This window comes from Xyrauchen texanus, chromosome 10, assembly GCF_025860055.1.
Source record: "Xyrauchen texanus isolate HMW12.3.18 chromosome 10, RBS_HiC_50CHRs, whole genome shotgun sequence".
Lineage (NCBI taxonomy): Eukaryota > Metazoa > Chordata > Actinopteri > Cypriniformes > Catostomidae > Xyrauchen > Xyrauchen texanus.
In genome coordinates, this window is record NC_068285.1 from 37,486,769 (window position 1) to 37,505,782 (window position 19,014).

A 19,014-nucleotide genomic window follows, 5' to 3' on the forward strand; every position below is an offset into this window, starting at 1 on the left:
GCCCCAATCACCTTTGATTTATTCAGAAAAGGCCAATGAAAATTGGCGAGTGAAATATGCATGCCGCTCTCCGCCCTGACATATGGGTATAAAAGGAGATGGTGTGCATCACTCATTCAGATTTGTGCTGAGCAGCCGAGTGAGAGTACCGGCCATGTCAGCGGTCGGTTCAGCGCCATTGCAGGAGAGACACAACGTCTCGTTCCCTCCATCAGGGAACAGAGGTTACACCAGTAACCAAGACGTTCCCTGTCTGTCACTCACTCGACATTGTGTCGATGTAGTGACACTAGGGGTTCCTATACGAAACACTGCAGGCGGTGAACCGTGTCACAAGGAATGGAGGAGCGGACACGGACAAGCTGCTGCATGCCTCGCAACAAGTGCTCGATCACATCGTGACCTTCCAGCTAGTTAGGTAAGGCGTCTTCAGCGAGAGTGTGTTGAGATCGGCATATTCCAGAGGCTCAAACGAGGCTCTCTGTAGGGCAAATATTACCACAGAGAGATCCAAAGGGAGAATTAGGCGAGAATGAATCTTCCCCATGGGAAGAACACCAGTTCGCGAAAAGACTGGACTTTAGAGCATACAGTGGATGAAGTGGAGGGGTACACGGAGGGGGCCCTGGCTTGAGTGATCATGTCTATCACCGCTGGTGAAAGGCCTGCCGGGAGCCAGACAGGGAGGTTCCAGAGGTCTGGACGTGGATGGCAGAGCGTGCTCTGCACCTGAGTGAGAAGGTCCCACCTCAGGAGAATATGCCAGGTAGGAGCTACTGCCAGGAGGATCAGGTCTGAGAACCGAGTCTGATTGGGCCAGTATGGCGCAAACATCGGGACATGCTCCCCATCCTTTGCACAATGTTTGTGCATCGAGGCTCACTGGGGGAAATGCATTCTTGCGCAGCTCCCGAGGCCAGTTGTTCGCCAAGGGATCCGTGCTGAGGGGAGCCTCGGACAGGGGGTACCAAAGGGGCAATGAGAGAGGACTCTCGGGAGGCAAACAGGCCCACCTGCACCACCCCGAATCTCTCCCAAATTAGCTGGACTGCATGGGGGTGGAGCCTTCACTCTCCACGGAGCATTACCTGTCATGAGAACGCATCTGCTGCACGATTGAGGATGCCCGGTATGTGAGTGGCTTCAGAGACTTCAACGTCTGCTGACTCCAAAGTAGGAGGTGGCGGCAGGCGAGTTGCGACATGCAACGTGAGCATACGCAGTCCTGGTGGTTTATGTATGCCACGGTCGCCAAAATATGCTTGCCCTGAATTAACGGCCGAAGCCTCCACAGGGCCAGCAGTACTGCCAGCAACTCAAGACATTGATATGCCATTGCAGGCCCCTTCCAGAGCCCCGAAACTGCCTGCCCATTGCACACAACGCCCCAGCCCGAATTCGAGGCATCTGTCATGACCACAATGCACCTCAAGACCTGCTCTAAGGGAACACCTGCCCATAGAAATGCCAGGTCTGACCAAGGTCTGAAGGTATGGTGGCACGTCACGTGATAGTCAGACACTGGGTGCCATGGCGCCATGTCAACCACGGGACTCAATTCTGTAGCTAGTGCTGGAGCGGTCTCATATGCATCAACCCGAGGGGAAGTACCACTGCCGAGGATGCCATATGCCCCAGGAGCTTCTAAAATTGTTTCAGTGGCACCGCTGTACTTCACCTGAAGGTTTTCAGGCAGGCCAGCGCCAACTGTGCACGCTCGTTCATGAGGAATGCCTTTATGGTGACCAAGTCCAGCTCCATAACGAGAAATGTAAGCGCAGCGTAGTTCTAGCGGGAAGACTAGCAGCTGTTCATCATCACACCATTAGCTGGGTAATTCCTAGCAATCGCATGTAAGCCATTGCTTTACAAGTCTGCTCACAATCTATCACATTGCTGTTTCAGTGTGCCAACACGGCAACCTCCGCCACCCCACCACCACCAGTTGAGCCCTGTCCCTCACGGGGGTAGGCTCCTCGCCCCTGACTCCTACCTCTGGCAGGATATGACGGTTCTGAGTACAACTCTCTCGGCCTACGCCAAAGAGAGACATTATTTTTCTGTTTTACATTCATCAAATAAATGGCATCTTCCCGATAGAAAAAAGATGCTCTGCACAGGGGAGAGCTTGCTCTTTTCCCAGCTGACCTGAAGAGGTCAGGTCCCTGTGTGCACACAATAGATCTTGCGAGTGAGCTAGGACCAGCCAGTCATCGAGATAATTGAGGATGCGAATGCCCTTCTCCCTTAGCGGGGCCAGGGTAGCCTCTGAGACTTTGGTACAGACACGATGGGAAGGAAGGGGGGGACCTTGTACCGGGACGTCCATCCCTCAAAGGCAAATTGAACAAACGTCTGTGCGAGAACGGATCGGTACACGGAAGTACACATCCTTCAGGTCGATTGCCGCAAACCAATCTTGATGTCATAGTGATGCCAGGATACGCTTCTGCATCAGCATTTTGAATGAAAGCTTGTGCAAAGCTCTGTTCAAGGTACACAGGTCCAGAATTGGGTGCAACCCACCACCTCTCTTGGGACAATAAAATAAGGACTGTAGAAGCCCTTGTGCATCTTGGCTAGAGAGACTGCCCAGAAGGGTGGCGACCTCCACCCGAAGATCTGAGGCATCTTTGTCTCGCACTGAGGTGGAGAGGATGCCACAGAACCTGGGCAGCCGTCTAGCGAACTGGATCACATAGCCAAAACTGATCGTCCTGTTAAACCATCGCAGCAGACTGGAGAGCGCTAGCAAGGCTGCCAGCCTCTGCAATAATGGCACCAGAGGAACGATTGGTTTTACCATGTCCGGGGTGGGTGGTTCGGGGCAAGGTAGAGCCGACGCCCCACCAGGAAGATCAATCAGGGGAGGCGTGCTGTCCTACTGGCCCGCAACTGTGGCCGGGTCAGACGAGCGGCCCTGAGCGCTGCCGAACCTACCTGTTTGCCGGGTATATCTGTCAGGTAGTACTCACTTTAATATTCTAGCTCCACATGGTTTTACTCTTTACCACTTTTTAAAATTCTAATTTTATTTATAAAATCTTAATCCTTAGCACGAGCTCAGCTGTTGCTGGGTGATTAATTGTTGGTGTTCTGGGTGTTTGCTAGGTTGTTGGTAATTTATTACTATTAGTAATAGTAAACCTCTTCTCATCAAGACACACGATTTGACGTATAATTTATGTTCGCAAATGATGCAGGATAAATTAATCACCAAAGTTTAATATTAGTTTAATATTAGTAGCGAAGTCTCAGGGCCAGCAAAGCCTTCTCTGCTGTCCTAACATGCCAAATAAAAAAATATTTTTCATCCTTTCATTCTCAATCAACTTTTTGCCTATGTGTTTTTAAGTGCTTTCCACTCTTAATTAATCTATAAACAAATAGAGAAAAACTAAAAGTGTATCCAGTCAGAATTTATTCCTTAATGCTTGCAAGCGTATAGTGACAGCTGTTTCACAAATCGTATGCCTGAAGCAGTGCATGAGCCTGAGCTCCACCCCCTCAGGCCTTCAGAATTTCCACAGAATCCCTAAAGTGTGCAAATGAATGAGAAACTAAAGTCAGATTGTCAGATTCATCAGCCAATCAGATTGATTTATTTGTTCTTGTGGGTGTGATCTTTAAGATATGTCCCGGTCAAGGCCTTCTATCTGGACTTGAGTGATACGATCCCGCTTTTAGTCAGAGTTGAGAATTTCTGCAAGAGCCTTCAAGTTGTAATTCTGATTTAGATAACACATAGGTAAAAAGGTGATTGAGAATGAAAGGATGAAAAATATGTATTTATTTGACATCCAGCAGAGAAGGCTTTACTGGCCCTTAGAATTTGTCACTGCTGAAGGCCTAGACTTAAAATGTTCAAATACCTCAGCCTAAGTATGAGCAATAATAATAGCAATTGCCTTAGCAATTGATTTTAATGCTAGCATTCCTCTGCAGGCTATTTGAAACTATGGAGCTATACTGTGCTGATCACATGTTCAGAACAGAAAGTATTACATTCCAGCATGGTGTAAGCATATTTACGTTGTCATTTGCATACATTTCCTTTCCTAAAGATTTCTGCTGCATGTTTATAATTGAACTGATCAGAGGGCTTTTTTTTTTACAAGCCTCTCTATAACACACTGCATGCTCTGTGTATTCAGCACAACTGTGTGCGAGAGGAAGATGCTGATGCAATCACATGTGACTTGTTACAGGGTTTATCAATGTCTCCCCTCCCTCAGATTTTTCGCTTTGCCTTCAGAGACCCTGAAACAGAACGTCATTAATCCTACTTATTCCCTTTCCTCCTATTCATCGCTGCCGCCGCCAAGGTGCAAAAACACAAGGGTTCTCCAACAATGAAATTAGCACTCCAATGACAATCGCATCATAAGAGATGGTCCATAAACATGAGGGATGGCATGGCCAGAAATAGCAGTGTGTCCGATTCTACAAATACAGCCAGAGAGATTAGAATGTGTTTTACTGATGCATGGCAGATCACATTAACACTACTTCATCCAGCACATTGAAGCAGGGCCCAAGTCCCCCCCACATATCAGATATGGCCAAATTGCCCCCCCCCCCCAATAATTTATATCCTTGTTGCTGTTCTGCTGCAGTCCATTATGCACGTCCGTCAAATTGTCAATAAGTTGTTGCAGAAATAATGTAATAGTTTCAAAAAGTAAATATTTTACCGTGCTCAGTAGTCTAACACTGCTCGTCAAAGTCATATGAGATAGCCAATCAAATTAATGAAGGCGAGAAGCTAAGCGGATCCTTGTGGATTATACCAGCGCCGAGCATCAGCAAGCAGTTCAGGTTAAGAATGTTTGTGTGAAGTGAGATGTAAGTATCTTTCTAAACATGCGATATTTGACCACTGTTTTATGACTGAAATGTTGTACCGACCAACATTAATTTCCAAGGGTGCAAACTATTCTCCATTTGGCGAAATTGGCTGTTTTGAATTTAAAATGTGTCATGTACAGTACGTGATTCATAATTGTGAATGTGAAAACATTAAGAGAAGTTTTCAGCGAATCTTGTGTCTTGTGAATTAAAGTGTCTTTGTTAAAGGAGTAGTTCACCTATAAATGGAAAATTTACTTTGACTCACCTTCTGTTGTTCAAATAGCATATGCTGTTTTTTTTCTTGGGACATAAAAATAGATATTTTAAGCAGCTTGTGGTGAGCAGGGTGGGGCCGAGTGGCATCTGGGCAGAGGCTGGGAGATAAGTGATGAATGAGTCCCACCTGTGTGCCACACCGGTCTCGCGTTCCAGTGAGGGGCGGTGGCAGTGTTTAAGGAGAGGAGACAGTGGCCGACGGGGAGAGAGAGACACCTGAAGCTGTGTTTTTGTCGACGTGTTAGTGAGAAGTGACTGCTGAAAAGCAGTGTGTGATATGTGACACTGAAATGTGTATAGTGTTTGCACATAAATTTCTACATGTTGTCAAGAAAAATAATGCTCAGACTGAAGGAAGACAATAGATCTGCTTTGTTAGTTTAATGCTTAAACACTATAAAGTCTTTTGGTAGATTTCGGTCATGAACGACTCAAAATGATTCAATGATTCACTCGTAGCACATAAGACGCTCATTTGTTACCACCTAGTGACATTTCCAGAAGGGGTCACTGAACTAATCAGTTAATAAAATTGAACAAATTTGTGAAACAGAAGGAGGCCTCACCAAAATACTCTTTATTTTGCAGCGAATTTGGCACAATTGTAAACTTGAATAAACTTCACTAAAATAACTGGAATTGGTGCTTTTAGCTTATTCTTTAAAACAACTATCCCCAGAAAACATGTTCATGGACCAGTGATTGTCTTACCTTTTTAGCCCCTCATGAGTTTGCATCCCTGTAATTTGTTGTGGCATTGCAAGAACATATCTACAAATTAGACAAGATGCAAATTTGTTGTTTTTTCATTGTCTTGTACTGTGTAAAATACATGTATCTTTTAAAACACCTTTATTCAGAAAAGTATTCAGCACCTTTACTATATTAAAGGACCAAGAGGACCATTATATTTGTGACCTCAACATCCTGGACCCCCCACCCCACAATGGTTCGCATGTTCAAGACATGATCCTGAATTTAGGTAGAATTAAGGTAAGCAAGAATGGGCAAGGAGGAGTTATGGATAAGTTCAGGCTAAATCCAAAAACAGAAGGAGGAGGTGGAGTGGGAGGATTGGAGATGGTTTGGAGAAATTCTACAAAACTCTGTAGATTATCTGGCACAGTGGCGTGTGCCCCAGGGGGGAAAGATTTAGCTTTTCCTTTGTTAACAGATAAAACACAAAATATGACATATAAAAAATGTTAGGGAAGTCAATAGATTAACATAATTCTGATTCATCTCATGATTATTGTAGTTCAGTCCCAAGTATTGATGACACATACATATTGACACAGATTTTTGTCCAATCAAATACTTTTTAGAATTTGAATGTCCTTCCCCATACATTTTCTTGTAAAGCGTCTCAGTCAGGAAATGACGCTCCCAACACTCTCAAACAACTTATATATGTGTATTCATGTATCTAAACATTTTGATTCTATTCTTAAATTTAACTTCAAATTAATTATTTTATATTTGTAATATTTTTGATTTTAATAACATCTTCAGCAGCTTCAGGTTGAAGTTCATTCCTTCATTTAAGATGGCAAGTACACAGTCTTGTACCTTTGTATTTTTGTGTAATGTTCAAATACTATTTTTGCTTGAAATCATAGTTTGTAATTTATTCACTTTACATTAGTTGAGTATTTGCTCAGTGATATATAACAAATTATCTTTAGGTCGACATGCCACTTCCAACATCACTCACAACGTCGCCAAATCAGACGTAATCTAGAATTCAGAATTCCCCACTGATTAATGCAACTTTAATTGATCATTCATGTGCTCGGAACTCATGATTCAGATATTTTTTGACTGCTACTCGAATTAGAGCTCTTTTATCAAGAGTTTTATGAATTCCCAATGGAAAATGAATGGGGGAAATATTTATGGAATCTAGAATACTGAAAAAATTTGGGGGCATGCTCTGTTCTTCTCCCATCACATCTCTGCCCATCAAAATACAGAAACCAATATCAAAATGTAGGCCTATGCAATTCTATTTTTAAATCCGCTTTCATATAGAGCAGGGGTCGGGAACCTATGACATTGGCACGCGGAGGGTCAATCACTGGGACACCAGCAATGGCGAGAGAGGAGTAGACAATTTTATTTAAATGAAATACTGCACCTGCATTCAAATCTACATCATGATGTAATCTTTCCTCATGATCATGTTTTCATGAGCTAAATGGGAGGTTACGTTTTTTTTTATGTGACGAGACTGCAGTATACAAAACAGATTTTTGCAAGCCATTGGCAGTTCACTTACGGTTAATCGCACGAGAAGTGCCCGCTTTGCTTCGGTCAGGCTGTGCGGATGACAGCTTACATTCCGTGTTTCATTTGTTTTTGCTTTCAGAACAACAAGTGATGTAATAAGGAAAACAACATTATTAATCCTTGAGATTTCCAACTCAGTATACAGGTACAGCCTCCTTAAACAGTAGTCACACTCAACATTACATTAAACAATTAAAAGAGAAAACATTAACCCACATTCTGGTTCAAAATATAAATTAAATCTGGAAATAAAGTTTTAGGATTTTGCAGGTGTGATTCACAGAAAAGAGCTAAATAGTTGATCAGATTGTGATGTGCGAATGGCTTGCACGTGCAGTGCGAATCTCGTCACACTTTAATAGTGTTTATCCTCCCATTCAACTGATGAAAACATCACGCAGATCATGAGGAAGGATTACATCAAGATTTAGATTGGAATGCAGGTGCCAAAAACCTCATATAAATAAAATAGCCTGCTCCTCTCTAGCTGTTGCTCGCATGCTAGTGATTACATGATTACAATGACATAATACATGTACATGCTTTAATAGGCAACCTAGGAAGTCTGGGAAGGGCTCATTTTTTAAGTTGCGTTACAAGCCGTTCACACATTGGCAAATAAGGCGAATATTAAATGAAAAACTTTACATATTGCACCTTTAATGGACCACAGTTCTGGTTTGGTGTCAAGGAAGGGCTACTTGAGTGTTATGATGGGGCTGAGGGGGTATATAATTAAAAAGTCAAATCTAGTTGTGTTAAGTCATTAATTTTGTTATAAAAGTGTGAGGAAAGAATGCCAAGTAGTTCCTCCATGCAGTGCCAGAAAAGGGATAACAGCTGACAGCAATGGGGCACTGGAATATTTGTCCAGCAAGAATCATTGGAGGCTGTTTAAAAATTGTGCCACATATAGAGTTCCCAACGAATGTAACGGTTCTTCATAATTAGTCTGTGCCTGATCTGATAGGTCGGTTAGACGGGTGTGAATGAGTTAAACAGACAGATATGAGCGGCATTCAACAGTAATTTAAAAGAACTACATGCGTTAAAGCATGCATTTTTGGAGTGTCTTAGCCAGAAGCATTAACCGTCACTGGGCTAGTGGAGGATTTTGAGGGACAGACGCTCAAAACAGCAGGTGTGTTATTAAGCAGTGCCTGGTCATATTTCACACTCCAATTCAGTGGAGCTGCCGCAAGCTGCAGTTGAATTCTACCACTGTTGGATTTTTCCAATGCATTGTTATTGCCTGTTATCAAAGCGCCAAACACAGACATGGTTTAATACCTGTCAGTCGTGGAAGAGTGTAGTGAGATTGTTTCTTCCACGTTTAATTTAGTCTCAGCTCCTCAGTCATCTTTCATACAGCTGAGTGATCTGCCTCCTAGTGTTCTCCAATTCATTTACTTCTGGGAGGCTGGGGGAACGGGCGACGATGCAATTCTGAATTCAGGCTTTTAGCAGTAAATGAAACTTGGTGTCAAATCTAACAAATTTGTTTGGAGAATGCACGTCGCAGTGAGCAAATAAAAAGATTACTGGGGCGACGAAGGGGAAATCTGTGGCTTACCACTGCTATCTCACCCCAGATTGTCTATTGAGGAACGGGTAGGAGGGGAGCATCAATTCAGACTTAAATTTTTTACTAAAAGGCATGCGATATTTGCCTGGTTTTGATTCCTGAGTCAGGCTCTTCGATTATTGCATTATTTTGTGTGGGGATGGGCAGATACTTTGTTCTGATGTTACCCATACTGAAATCTGATTTATGGCAATATATGCAAAACACGTACTGTATATGAAATAAATGTTCATATATGGTTTTCACTGATTTAAAAAAGTCATACATATTTCTTAAAAAAAAAAAAAGGCAATTTTCATAGATGTAACATGTTTTCCAAATACTAGTGAAATTTGTACATACACAGTACACTCAAATATACAGTTGTGTGAGTATAGTTAGATATAGTTATACAGTGTGCTGTAATTTTATATATATATATATATGTACATATATGGATGGGTTGTTTCAAGAGTATTGATCCTCATATAAAAATATCAATCCTAAGTGTTTTATAGTTGTTGTTATATTATTTAATTAGCATGCATGATATTTATGAGTATTATTTATATTTAATAAAGGCTCTCGGGAGTGCGCATATACGTCACATCTTTTGGATTTTCTCTGCAAAATCGACCCGCTCCCTTCGCATGAAAATCAGTCTACAGCCTTTAATAGGCTGCATTATAAGCCATTCACACACACTGGCAAAAAAAGGCGAATATTACATGAAAATTGGTTTCATATTGCACCTTTAAAAAAAGAAAATAAATGCCAAAATGAATACATTTTTCATTTAATATTTTTTTATATATAAATTTGAATTAACTTTCAGTATTTAATTTAACTTCTCAAGTAAATTTATATTGTTTTAAGGATGTTTAGATTTTTTTTACTGGACAAAAATCTGGAACTCAAAGTTTATTCAAGTTAGAAGTTGTTAAACATGTTATGTTGATCTTGTTCTACAATTGATACAAAGCAACAAATTAAAGTGTGATCATTTGCAGTTTAGGCCTATAAAATGTTAAAAAGTATGGATTTCCAATAGAAAGTTAAGAGTTAAGAGTACCCATTTTATCCTCAGAAAACACCCAAAAAACTTTATGTTTAATAGAGGAATTGGCATTGATATTGACAATATCTGCCTTGATAGTACTTTGTATCAGATTGAAAATAAAGAAAACAAGTGGTATCGACCATTCCTAATCTGAATGAAATAACATCAGACACCTTTGTACTTCCTTTGTGTACCTTAGAGAAAGTGAGGTGTATCAGTGGTGTCTCGTACCTCAAAACTGCCTGCTGTGACCTGGCAACCTCAAGAACCAATCAAGCTGCCCAGCTGTGACCTGGCAACCACAGCAGCCAATCACAATGTCCTGCTGTGACCTTGCAACCATGGCATGACTCTGTGACACAGCAACTTGTGCAACTATTCCACATGTCTCTGCTGTATGATCATTAGCCAGCAGCCACCTGTCATGTCACTTATTTCCACATGTCCATAGAGGTCAAAGAATCGATTGTAATTGCATGGGATGTCTTTCTTCTTTAAATTATGGCCTCTTGTACGAAGATGATGTGGATGGGCTGTCATTTTCTTTAACGATATGTCTTGATGGCGGGTTCAAGCCGAGCTCATTTGTCCTCGATCAGCTTCTGAACCAAGAATGTTTCCGAATGTTCTGACATTTTAAAACAATTTAATGACCAATACATTCTGACAGTTGAAGTTTAAGCATTTTGTAGGCAGGATATTAATAAACACTCTTGTCCAGTTGTATCCCAATACAGGCTTTTTTGTCAGTTGTATCCCATAATGAGCTGTTACCTACTCACTCCCTAAGCTGATGGTCCAGTAAGTGATTGGTGGTGTCTGTGGGCGAATGCAATGGAGAATTGTTACAAAGATACAACCTAGCCTCATCCATTACATCTCAATGCTGTAATTAAGGCTTTGTTGTAATTCCAAGCCCCCTGGCATGTAATGTTAAATGGCCGTGGAGTTGTCGTCCTTCACTTAAGGTGTCAGATTTCCCAAGTAAGAGGAGCCAGCTTCACCCCTTTGTCTGTAAAGGGAACACATGGATATGTTAGCAATGTTACTACACCAATTTGGCACCAGACAAACTCTCTATTTGGGTTTTTAGGTTCAGAAAATCACAAGGACTTGGCTACAATCATGTGTCGCAACCTAAAAGTTGTTTAGATCTTTTCTTTTACAATTGAAGAAGCACTGAAAAAACAATAAGAAATGTTAATAATAAAAAAAGTACAACTTATCATATAATTGTGCATAGTTAGCTAAATAAATAGGCAGACCTTTCATTTTTTAAACTTTAAGTTTTGTTAACGCTTCAATACTTAACGGACTAACGATGAACAATAATTTATTATTTAAAAAGTATTCATTAATATTGACTTATGACTGTAACGGTTACCCTGTCTTGTTTCACTGTTCCCTTTTGTTTACCATTTTCGTCACTTTTTGCATTCCTTAGTTTTCACTTTTGTCCCTTATGTAACTCCATAGTCTCTTTGTTAGCGTCGTGTTTTCCGTCATTGCTTTCACCTGTCCCTCGTTAACTTGCCACTTGCCTCTGTTTCTTCCCTTGTTATCTTGTTTGGTGTTCTGTTTGTTCATTGGCCCCTTAGTTCTATGTTCATGTATATATATCCTGGTTTTTGGTTTAGTCCCTGTCTTTCGTTGATTGTATGTGTACGTGAATGTCATTGTTGTGTGTTCGCTGCTCTTGTTCCTTGGGAACCTGTGTTCGTTCGAGGTCTCCCTTCTCTTCGTGGATGTTTTCCCTGCTGTGTGTTCTTTTGTGTTTTAGTTAAGTTTTCCCATCGTGGACTTTGCTTTGTGTTTATTTATTTAGTTATTTGCAATAAAACCGCAACTGGATCCTAATCACCTGTCTGCCTTCCCCTGTTTCCACACCACATCATATGACTACTTTAACAATTTTGTTGTTGACATCAAAGGCCGTATATCAAATCAATATGCAGTATTTTGCCACAAGTTCATCTGTCACTTGATAATATAGCTAATACTTATGCAATATTTGGCGCATCATATTTTTGTCACATTTTTTAGGCTGGTGATCCCACTTCTACTGTTGCTTATGCCTTTTCAGTTTTTATGTCATGTTACTAATTTTGCATATTGATGCCTCTAAGCAGTTCATTTTAATATCGACAAATTTCAGTGTTTGATTTTGAGGACATTTTATGTCCTTTTGTGTGCTAAATAATTTTGGCATCGTGTTTGGTCGCCACTTTATGTCCAATGAAAAATCTGGGTTTTGAATCAAAACAAGTTGAGAAACACTAATTTAGATACAGGTCCTTCTCCAAAAATTAGCATATTGTGATAAAGTTCATTATTTTCCATAATGTAATGATAAAAATTAAACTTTCATATATTTTAGATTCATTGCACACCAACTGAAATATTTCAGGTCTTTTATTGTTTTAATACTGATGATTTTGGCATACAGCTCATGAAAACCCAAAATTCCTATCTCAAAAAATTAGCATATTTCATCCGACCAATAAAAGAAGTGTTTTTAATACAAAAAAGTCAACCTTCAAATAATTATGTTCAGTTATGCACTCAATACTTGGTCGGGAATCCTTTTGCAGAAATGACTGCTTCAATGCGGCGTGGCATGGAGGCAATCAGCCTGTGGCACTGCTGAGGTGTTATGGAGGCCCAGGATGCTTCGATAGCGGCCTTAAGCTCATCCAGAGTGTTGGGTCTTGCGTCTCTCAACTTTCTCTTCACAATATCCCACAGATTCTCTATGGGGTTCAGGTCAGGAGAGTTGGCAGGCCAATTGAGCACAGTAATACCATGGTCAGTAAACCATTTACCAGTGGTTTTGGCACTGTGAGCAGGTGCCAGGTCGTGCTGAAAAATGAAATCTTCATCTCCATAAAGCTTTTCAGCAGATGGAAGCATGAAGTGCTCCAAAATCTCCTGATAGCTAGCTGCATTGACCCTGCCCTTGATAAAACACAGTGGACCAACACCAGCAGCTGACATGGCACCCCAGACCATCACTGACTGTGGGTACTTGACACTGGACTTCAGGCATTTTGGCATTTCCTTCTCCCCAGTCTTCCTCCAGACTCTGGCACCTTGATTTCGAATGACATGCAAAATTTGCTTTCATCCGAAAAAAGTACTTTGGACCACTGAGCAACAGTCCAGTGCTGCTTCTCTGTAGCCCAGGTCAGGCGCTTCTGCCGCTGTTTCTGGTGCCTGTGCACAGTGGCTCTGGATGTTTCTACTCCAGACTCAGTCCACTGCTTCCGCGAGGTCCCCAAGGTCTGGAATCGGTCCTTCTCCACAATCTTCCTCAGGATCCGGTCACCTCTTCTCGTTGTGCAGCGTTTTTGCCACACTTTTTCCTTCCCACAGACTTCCCACTGAGGTGCCTTGATACAGCACTCTGGGAACAGCCTATTTGTTCAGAAATTTCTTTCTGTGTCTTACCCTCTTGCTTGAGGGTGTCAATGATGGCCTTCTGGACAGCAGTCAGGTCAGCAGTCTTACCCATGATTGCGGTTTTGAGTAATGAAACAGGCTGGGAGTTTTTAAAAGCCTCAGGAATCTTTTGCAGGTGTTTAGAGTTAATTAGTTGATTCAGATGATTAGGTTAATAGCTTGTTTAGAGACCCTTTTCATGATATGCTAATTTTTTGAGATAGGAATTTTGGGTTTTCATGAGCTGTATGCCAAAATCATCAGTATTAAAACAATAAAAGACCTGAAATATTTCAGTTGGTGTGCAATGAATCTAAAATATATGAAAGTTTAATTTTTATCATTACATTATGGAAAATAATGAACTTTATCACAATATGCAAATTTTTTGAGAAGGACCTGTAATTCCTGCAACTGACTGCGGTCCATTTAAACATGAATTGGTTATCTCAGGATCGATCCAATTCGAATCCCGGCCCACCGGCAGACAGTGTGGACATGGCTGTGTCTTAAAATGATCCATGTCTTTAGATCTGAAGAGAGTGATTTAATCGGTCCCATTAAACCAGAAATAGAGTGCATCAGGTGTCTGAATTACTGGCAGAGAAAGTGAAAGGTGGCCTATAGGGATGCTGGCAGCAGGCTGTTGGATCCAGTATATGGAGGGAATATGGGATAGAGCTGCTGACCTCCACGTGCAAAAGCTTTGTGAGGCTTCGCATGACAGCAGTGAGATATCTGTCGAGAGGCCATTTTGCTTCATACTCTCCCAGTCGGCTTCATCCTTGACATTCTTGTCAAAAAGCATGTGAGGTTTTCCATACTAATTCCGATGACATCCAGTGTACTGTGTCACGATCCTTTTCTGTGCAGCACGAGAAATGCTACTCAGTCCTTCTAACAAAATCCCAGAAAATAACAGAGAGACAAAGACAGGGATTAAAGGAGTAGAGAAATATTTATTTTTTAGATATTAGCTCTGTTCCAAATCATAGTGAATTGCCTCTTACATATGCAACTGTGTTCTAAGGCAGCATCCTAACTGTCATGGAAACTCATTAGTGATTTAGACAGCCTGATCTCATGAAAATGATGTTACAGTGGCATCATTTTTTCAAAACGAAATGACATGCTTCAGTACACATTTTGCTACAGTTTCAAAGTGAAATGTCCAGCAGGCAGAGCCAAAACGAGTAAATTGGCGTTATAATCAGACGTGGTTTTAAAGGTGAATGTTAAATAGATGTTTAATGAGTGAAATGCCTAACCAAAAAGTTTAACCTAAACTTAATCAATAGTCTCCTTAAAGCAAAAGAGCGATTAACAAAATGTATATCCTTCACCAACACCTAATCCTGACCCATAGTGTCCTTAAAGGAAATGAAATATGAAAAGCTTATTTTCTGAAGAAACCACAACATTTTGTGTTACTTATATAATACTTTGCCTCACATGTCAGCTTGTGTGCTTGATTGGATTCGATCCTAAGACTTCAGAGTCTGAAAGGCCACTCTATCAGGTGAACTAAAGTGCAAGCTATTGTGTAAATGTAGGTCTGTAATACAAGCATTAAAATGTATCATTTTTCAAACAATGCTTTAGAATAAAAGAGTTTAACAGTGTGTGAGTAATAGTACATAATCAGTGGTGGAGCTAGGGGTGCCCAGGGGTGGCCGTGGCCACCATGGACCAAAGCCTGACCAACCCATTGGCCACCCCACTCGCAATTGCTTTTTAGTAATTTATTGTGGCATGACCCCTCCACCCCCTCCACTCTCTCTTTATACACTGGGTGTTGCTGTTTGAGTGACTTCAGAAATATGACTGCTATACACATTGTTTGCACTCACATTTCTTAATATTTAGTTTATTTATGTTCAGTTTATTTTTCTCACCCACATATTTGAGGAGGCACTGCTTCCTCAGAGAAATCACCACTGGTATAGTTTGACTAAAACAAGATGCTGTAATATAAACTCTAAAAGGAGGCCAGACTTGACTCTGCTAGACTCGCAATTGATTTCAATAGTTTGATGTTAGCATGTTGCTAAGCTAACAGCGCGATAATATAATCACAATACTTTAACAAAAATATAGATCATATGCAAATATTGGATTAAATAATCAATTGGATTAATATTATGATACAGGTGATGCTGTAATATAATGAAAATGATCTATTATATTGTCGAGCTTGCCTAAAACAAGGTATCTTAGGAGGTAGCATTATTAAGTTGCTTTTTAAGTTAACTTTGGGAACAGTCTTTGCATCGATAGCAGACGCTTAATGCCTTAAAATGATTGTTCTCTAGGCAGCTCACTAGATTTCTTAACAGAGCAATTGAGTTGGGAGATATTGGTTATGTTCAGAATAGAATACTAGCATACAGTACAGAGTATATAATGTATACTGCCTAATTTTTTTTATGTGAAAGCGTATATGCAATATGTGAGGGATAATGTGCAGTCAGACTGTGATAATTGCAAAATAAACCCCAAGAGACTGAAAAGGTTTGTTTTTGTGATAATGACCGGCTGTCTGTACATTATCCTGCTTATTACACCGCTATTTTCCAAATAAATAAATGGACATTAAATATAGATTTGGGTTGAATTTATTTTATTATGTGAGATGAAAGAGAACACAGAGTGAATCAAGAGGCATGCACAGAACTGGCAAGCCTATGTTGGGAAGTTTAGTACTCATACAATAATATATGACAGCAGATTGCAATTTAATAATGAGTTAAGAAAGAGATGTTAATAATTGAGGTTGATTTGGCAGAAATAGTTGGAAAAGAAGAGTGTGGTAATATGCTATTCTGAACATAGTCACCTATTGATGAAGGATAACCAAATTTGCATAGAAATCAGATTGAATCCATGTTATGTACAAGCTCAATTGTGATGATCAATAAGGAATTAATTATCACAAACTTAATTTTCTTATGAAGAGTAGAGTGGGCAGAGGGACAGCATTTGGACAGTGATTTCAGCCTACCACTGACTCCATCACTGCATGGTCTTAATAATTCTAGTCTAACATTGAATGCTAGTTTCACCCTGGAGGATAGTTACTCTGCATGAGCAGTGCATTTAATCTCTGACACAACCCCAGACCACTTGCAGAAGTTGCTAATACCATTACTCTGATATACTGTATAACCAGCACCTTTTTTGGGTTCTGATGCTGAAGATAATGTGGAAATCTGACTTTTTTGAGAGAGAGAGAGAGAGAGAGAGAGAGAGAGAGAGAGAGAGAGAGAGAGAGAGAGAGAGGTGAGCCAAAACCTCTGCAGCTATTCCATTTCAGTTGAGCACTCCTCTTACAAAATTACTCTAGTTGTTTAAAGTCAACATGAAACTACATTCACAACCAAATTTACTTCTGTTATGTGATGTAATTCTAAAACAGGATAATCAACAAAAAAAAAAAAAAAAAAAAATGTAGGATAGTACATGATTATTTCCATAAAGAATCGATTGTAATCGTCAGTGGGTGTTCCCTACTAGAATGTAGCCAGACCTGAACGTGAGTTTGCTTTTCATTGTGAGGGACTACTCGCCTCCTGAAATACTACAGCACCCACTGTTAAGGAGGATTTGTGCCCGGTTTGGTTAAGTTCACCCTTGAAAGCATCTCAACATATCCTGCCTGATCTCATTATCATACACTGTCATTCATGTATAACTTTTAAACTTACATTTTTTTAGCTTCTGAAACATACAATATGGAGGTTTTAACAGCACATTCAATGTAAACATTTTAAAGGAATATACCGGGTTCAATAAGGTCAAAAATTAGGTCAATCGACAGCATTTGTGGCATAATGTTGATTACCACAAAAATACATTTTGACTTGACCCTCTTTTTCTTTAAAAAAAGCACAAATAGAGGTTACAGGCACTTACAATGGGGCAAATCAAAGTGAATGGGGGCACATTTTTGGAGGGTTTAAAGGCATAAATATGAAGCATTTAATTTTATAAAAGCACTTGCATAAATTTTTCTGTTAGAACTTGTGTATTATTATACTAAAGTTGTTTAAATTGTGATTTTTATTTGCAACAAAGTTGAAAATTGTATATAACTTATCACACTAAAATCATGTTAACAAGCATATTGTTTGCGTCTTATGACTGTACTATTGAAATGGTGAGTATTTTACTGATAATGGATTGGCCCCATTCAGTTCCATTGTAGATGTATAAGCAAACACGTGTGCTAGAACCACATTTTACAAAATAATTCACCATTTTCCTTAATGCGGAAGTGTTCCACGATTTGCTTCTTTTCACTCACATTAGCATACATTCTTAACAGGAAATGTGATGTTTAAAGTATTACATTTGTAAAAAAAATAAATCATGATGCTCTATAGTGCGATACAATACTTTTTTTGACAGTGCCTCACCTGAGTGGGTAGATAACATGAAGTAATGGCCTGAGATTTGTTATGTTGATATCATTAACTACTTTGAGTTGTTATGACAGCTAAGAGCCATTAACTGCACAAGTTGAGCCTGAAATCCATATTTACTTTAAATAACACTTAAATGTTTTTTTTCTCCATCTAGCTTGATCGTTTTGGTAGTTTTTATATTATGCCTCGTGACCAGAAATAGAAAACAAGCAATTAGAATCATCATAGTACGCCAAGTAGTTGCTCAGGAAAACTGTGGATACATACGAATACTCATGAGATTATGTTGACATATCCCAACATTTCTTTTTCATTTAACATTTAATCACCCTCATGCAATCCCAGATGCGTATGACTTTCTTCTGTTGAACATGAACAATAAGACCAGTGTTTTAATATCTTCAGAAGCGATATGATGAGTGAGAAACAGATAAATAATTAAGTCCTTTTTTACTATCAATCTCCACTTTTCCTTTCCCATTCTTCTTTTGTTTTTGGCGATTCGCATTCTTCATGCAAATCGCCACCTACTGCACGGAGAATGTATTGAAAAAAGCACTAAAACAATGATTTGTTTCTCACACACACCTATCATATCATTTCCAAAGAAATTGACTAAACCACTAGAGTCATATGGATTACTTTTATGCTGCCTTTATGTGCTTTTTGGAGCTTCAAAGTTCTGTCCACCATTTACTTGAATTGTATGGACATAAAAGCTGAAATATTCTTCTAAAATCTTTGTTTATATTTAGAATAAGAATGGAAGTCATATTTATCTGGGATGGCATGAGGGTGAGTAATTGATGAGAGAATTTAAATTTTTGGGTTACTGTTCCTTTTAATGTTAACCAACAATAAATTACTGCGTTTAACAATTATGGTAAGATTTTAGAAAGACTGCATTACCTACATCAGTGTTGGTTAACATGAACAAACAGCCTTGCAGCCTTTGCAATGCCAGTCTAAAAAGAAAGATGTTTAGGAGGCGGAGGAATTGCATTTAGGCAAACATTTTTCCTTAGAATAATATGTACTTATGAATCATGCACAGTAAGACCAGGAATGTGTATTAATAAAAGTATATAGGTCCATTTTGACTTCATGTTGAC

At 39.8% G+C, this 19,014-nt stretch overlaps 1 protein-coding gene across 3 annotated transcripts in view; it reads left to right on the top strand.

Moving 5' to 3' along the window:
* Positions 1–19,014, top strand: part of LOC127650784 (gamma-aminobutyric acid type B receptor subunit 1-like) — a 200,860-nt gene that overhangs the window by 96,328 nt on the left and 85,518 nt on the right. Inside the window, exons 6-7 of one of the 3 annotated variants that reach the window (XM_052136422.1) lie at positions 1,215–1,222; positions 7,616–7,638. The exons of the other annotated variants lie outside the window; for them this stretch is intronic. Coding sequence (XP_051992382.1) covers positions 1,215–1,222; positions 7,616–7,638 — 31 coding nt within the window. The remainder of the gene's footprint in view (positions 1–1,214; positions 1,223–7,615; positions 7,639–19,014) is intronic. 3 annotated transcript variants of the gene reach the window in all.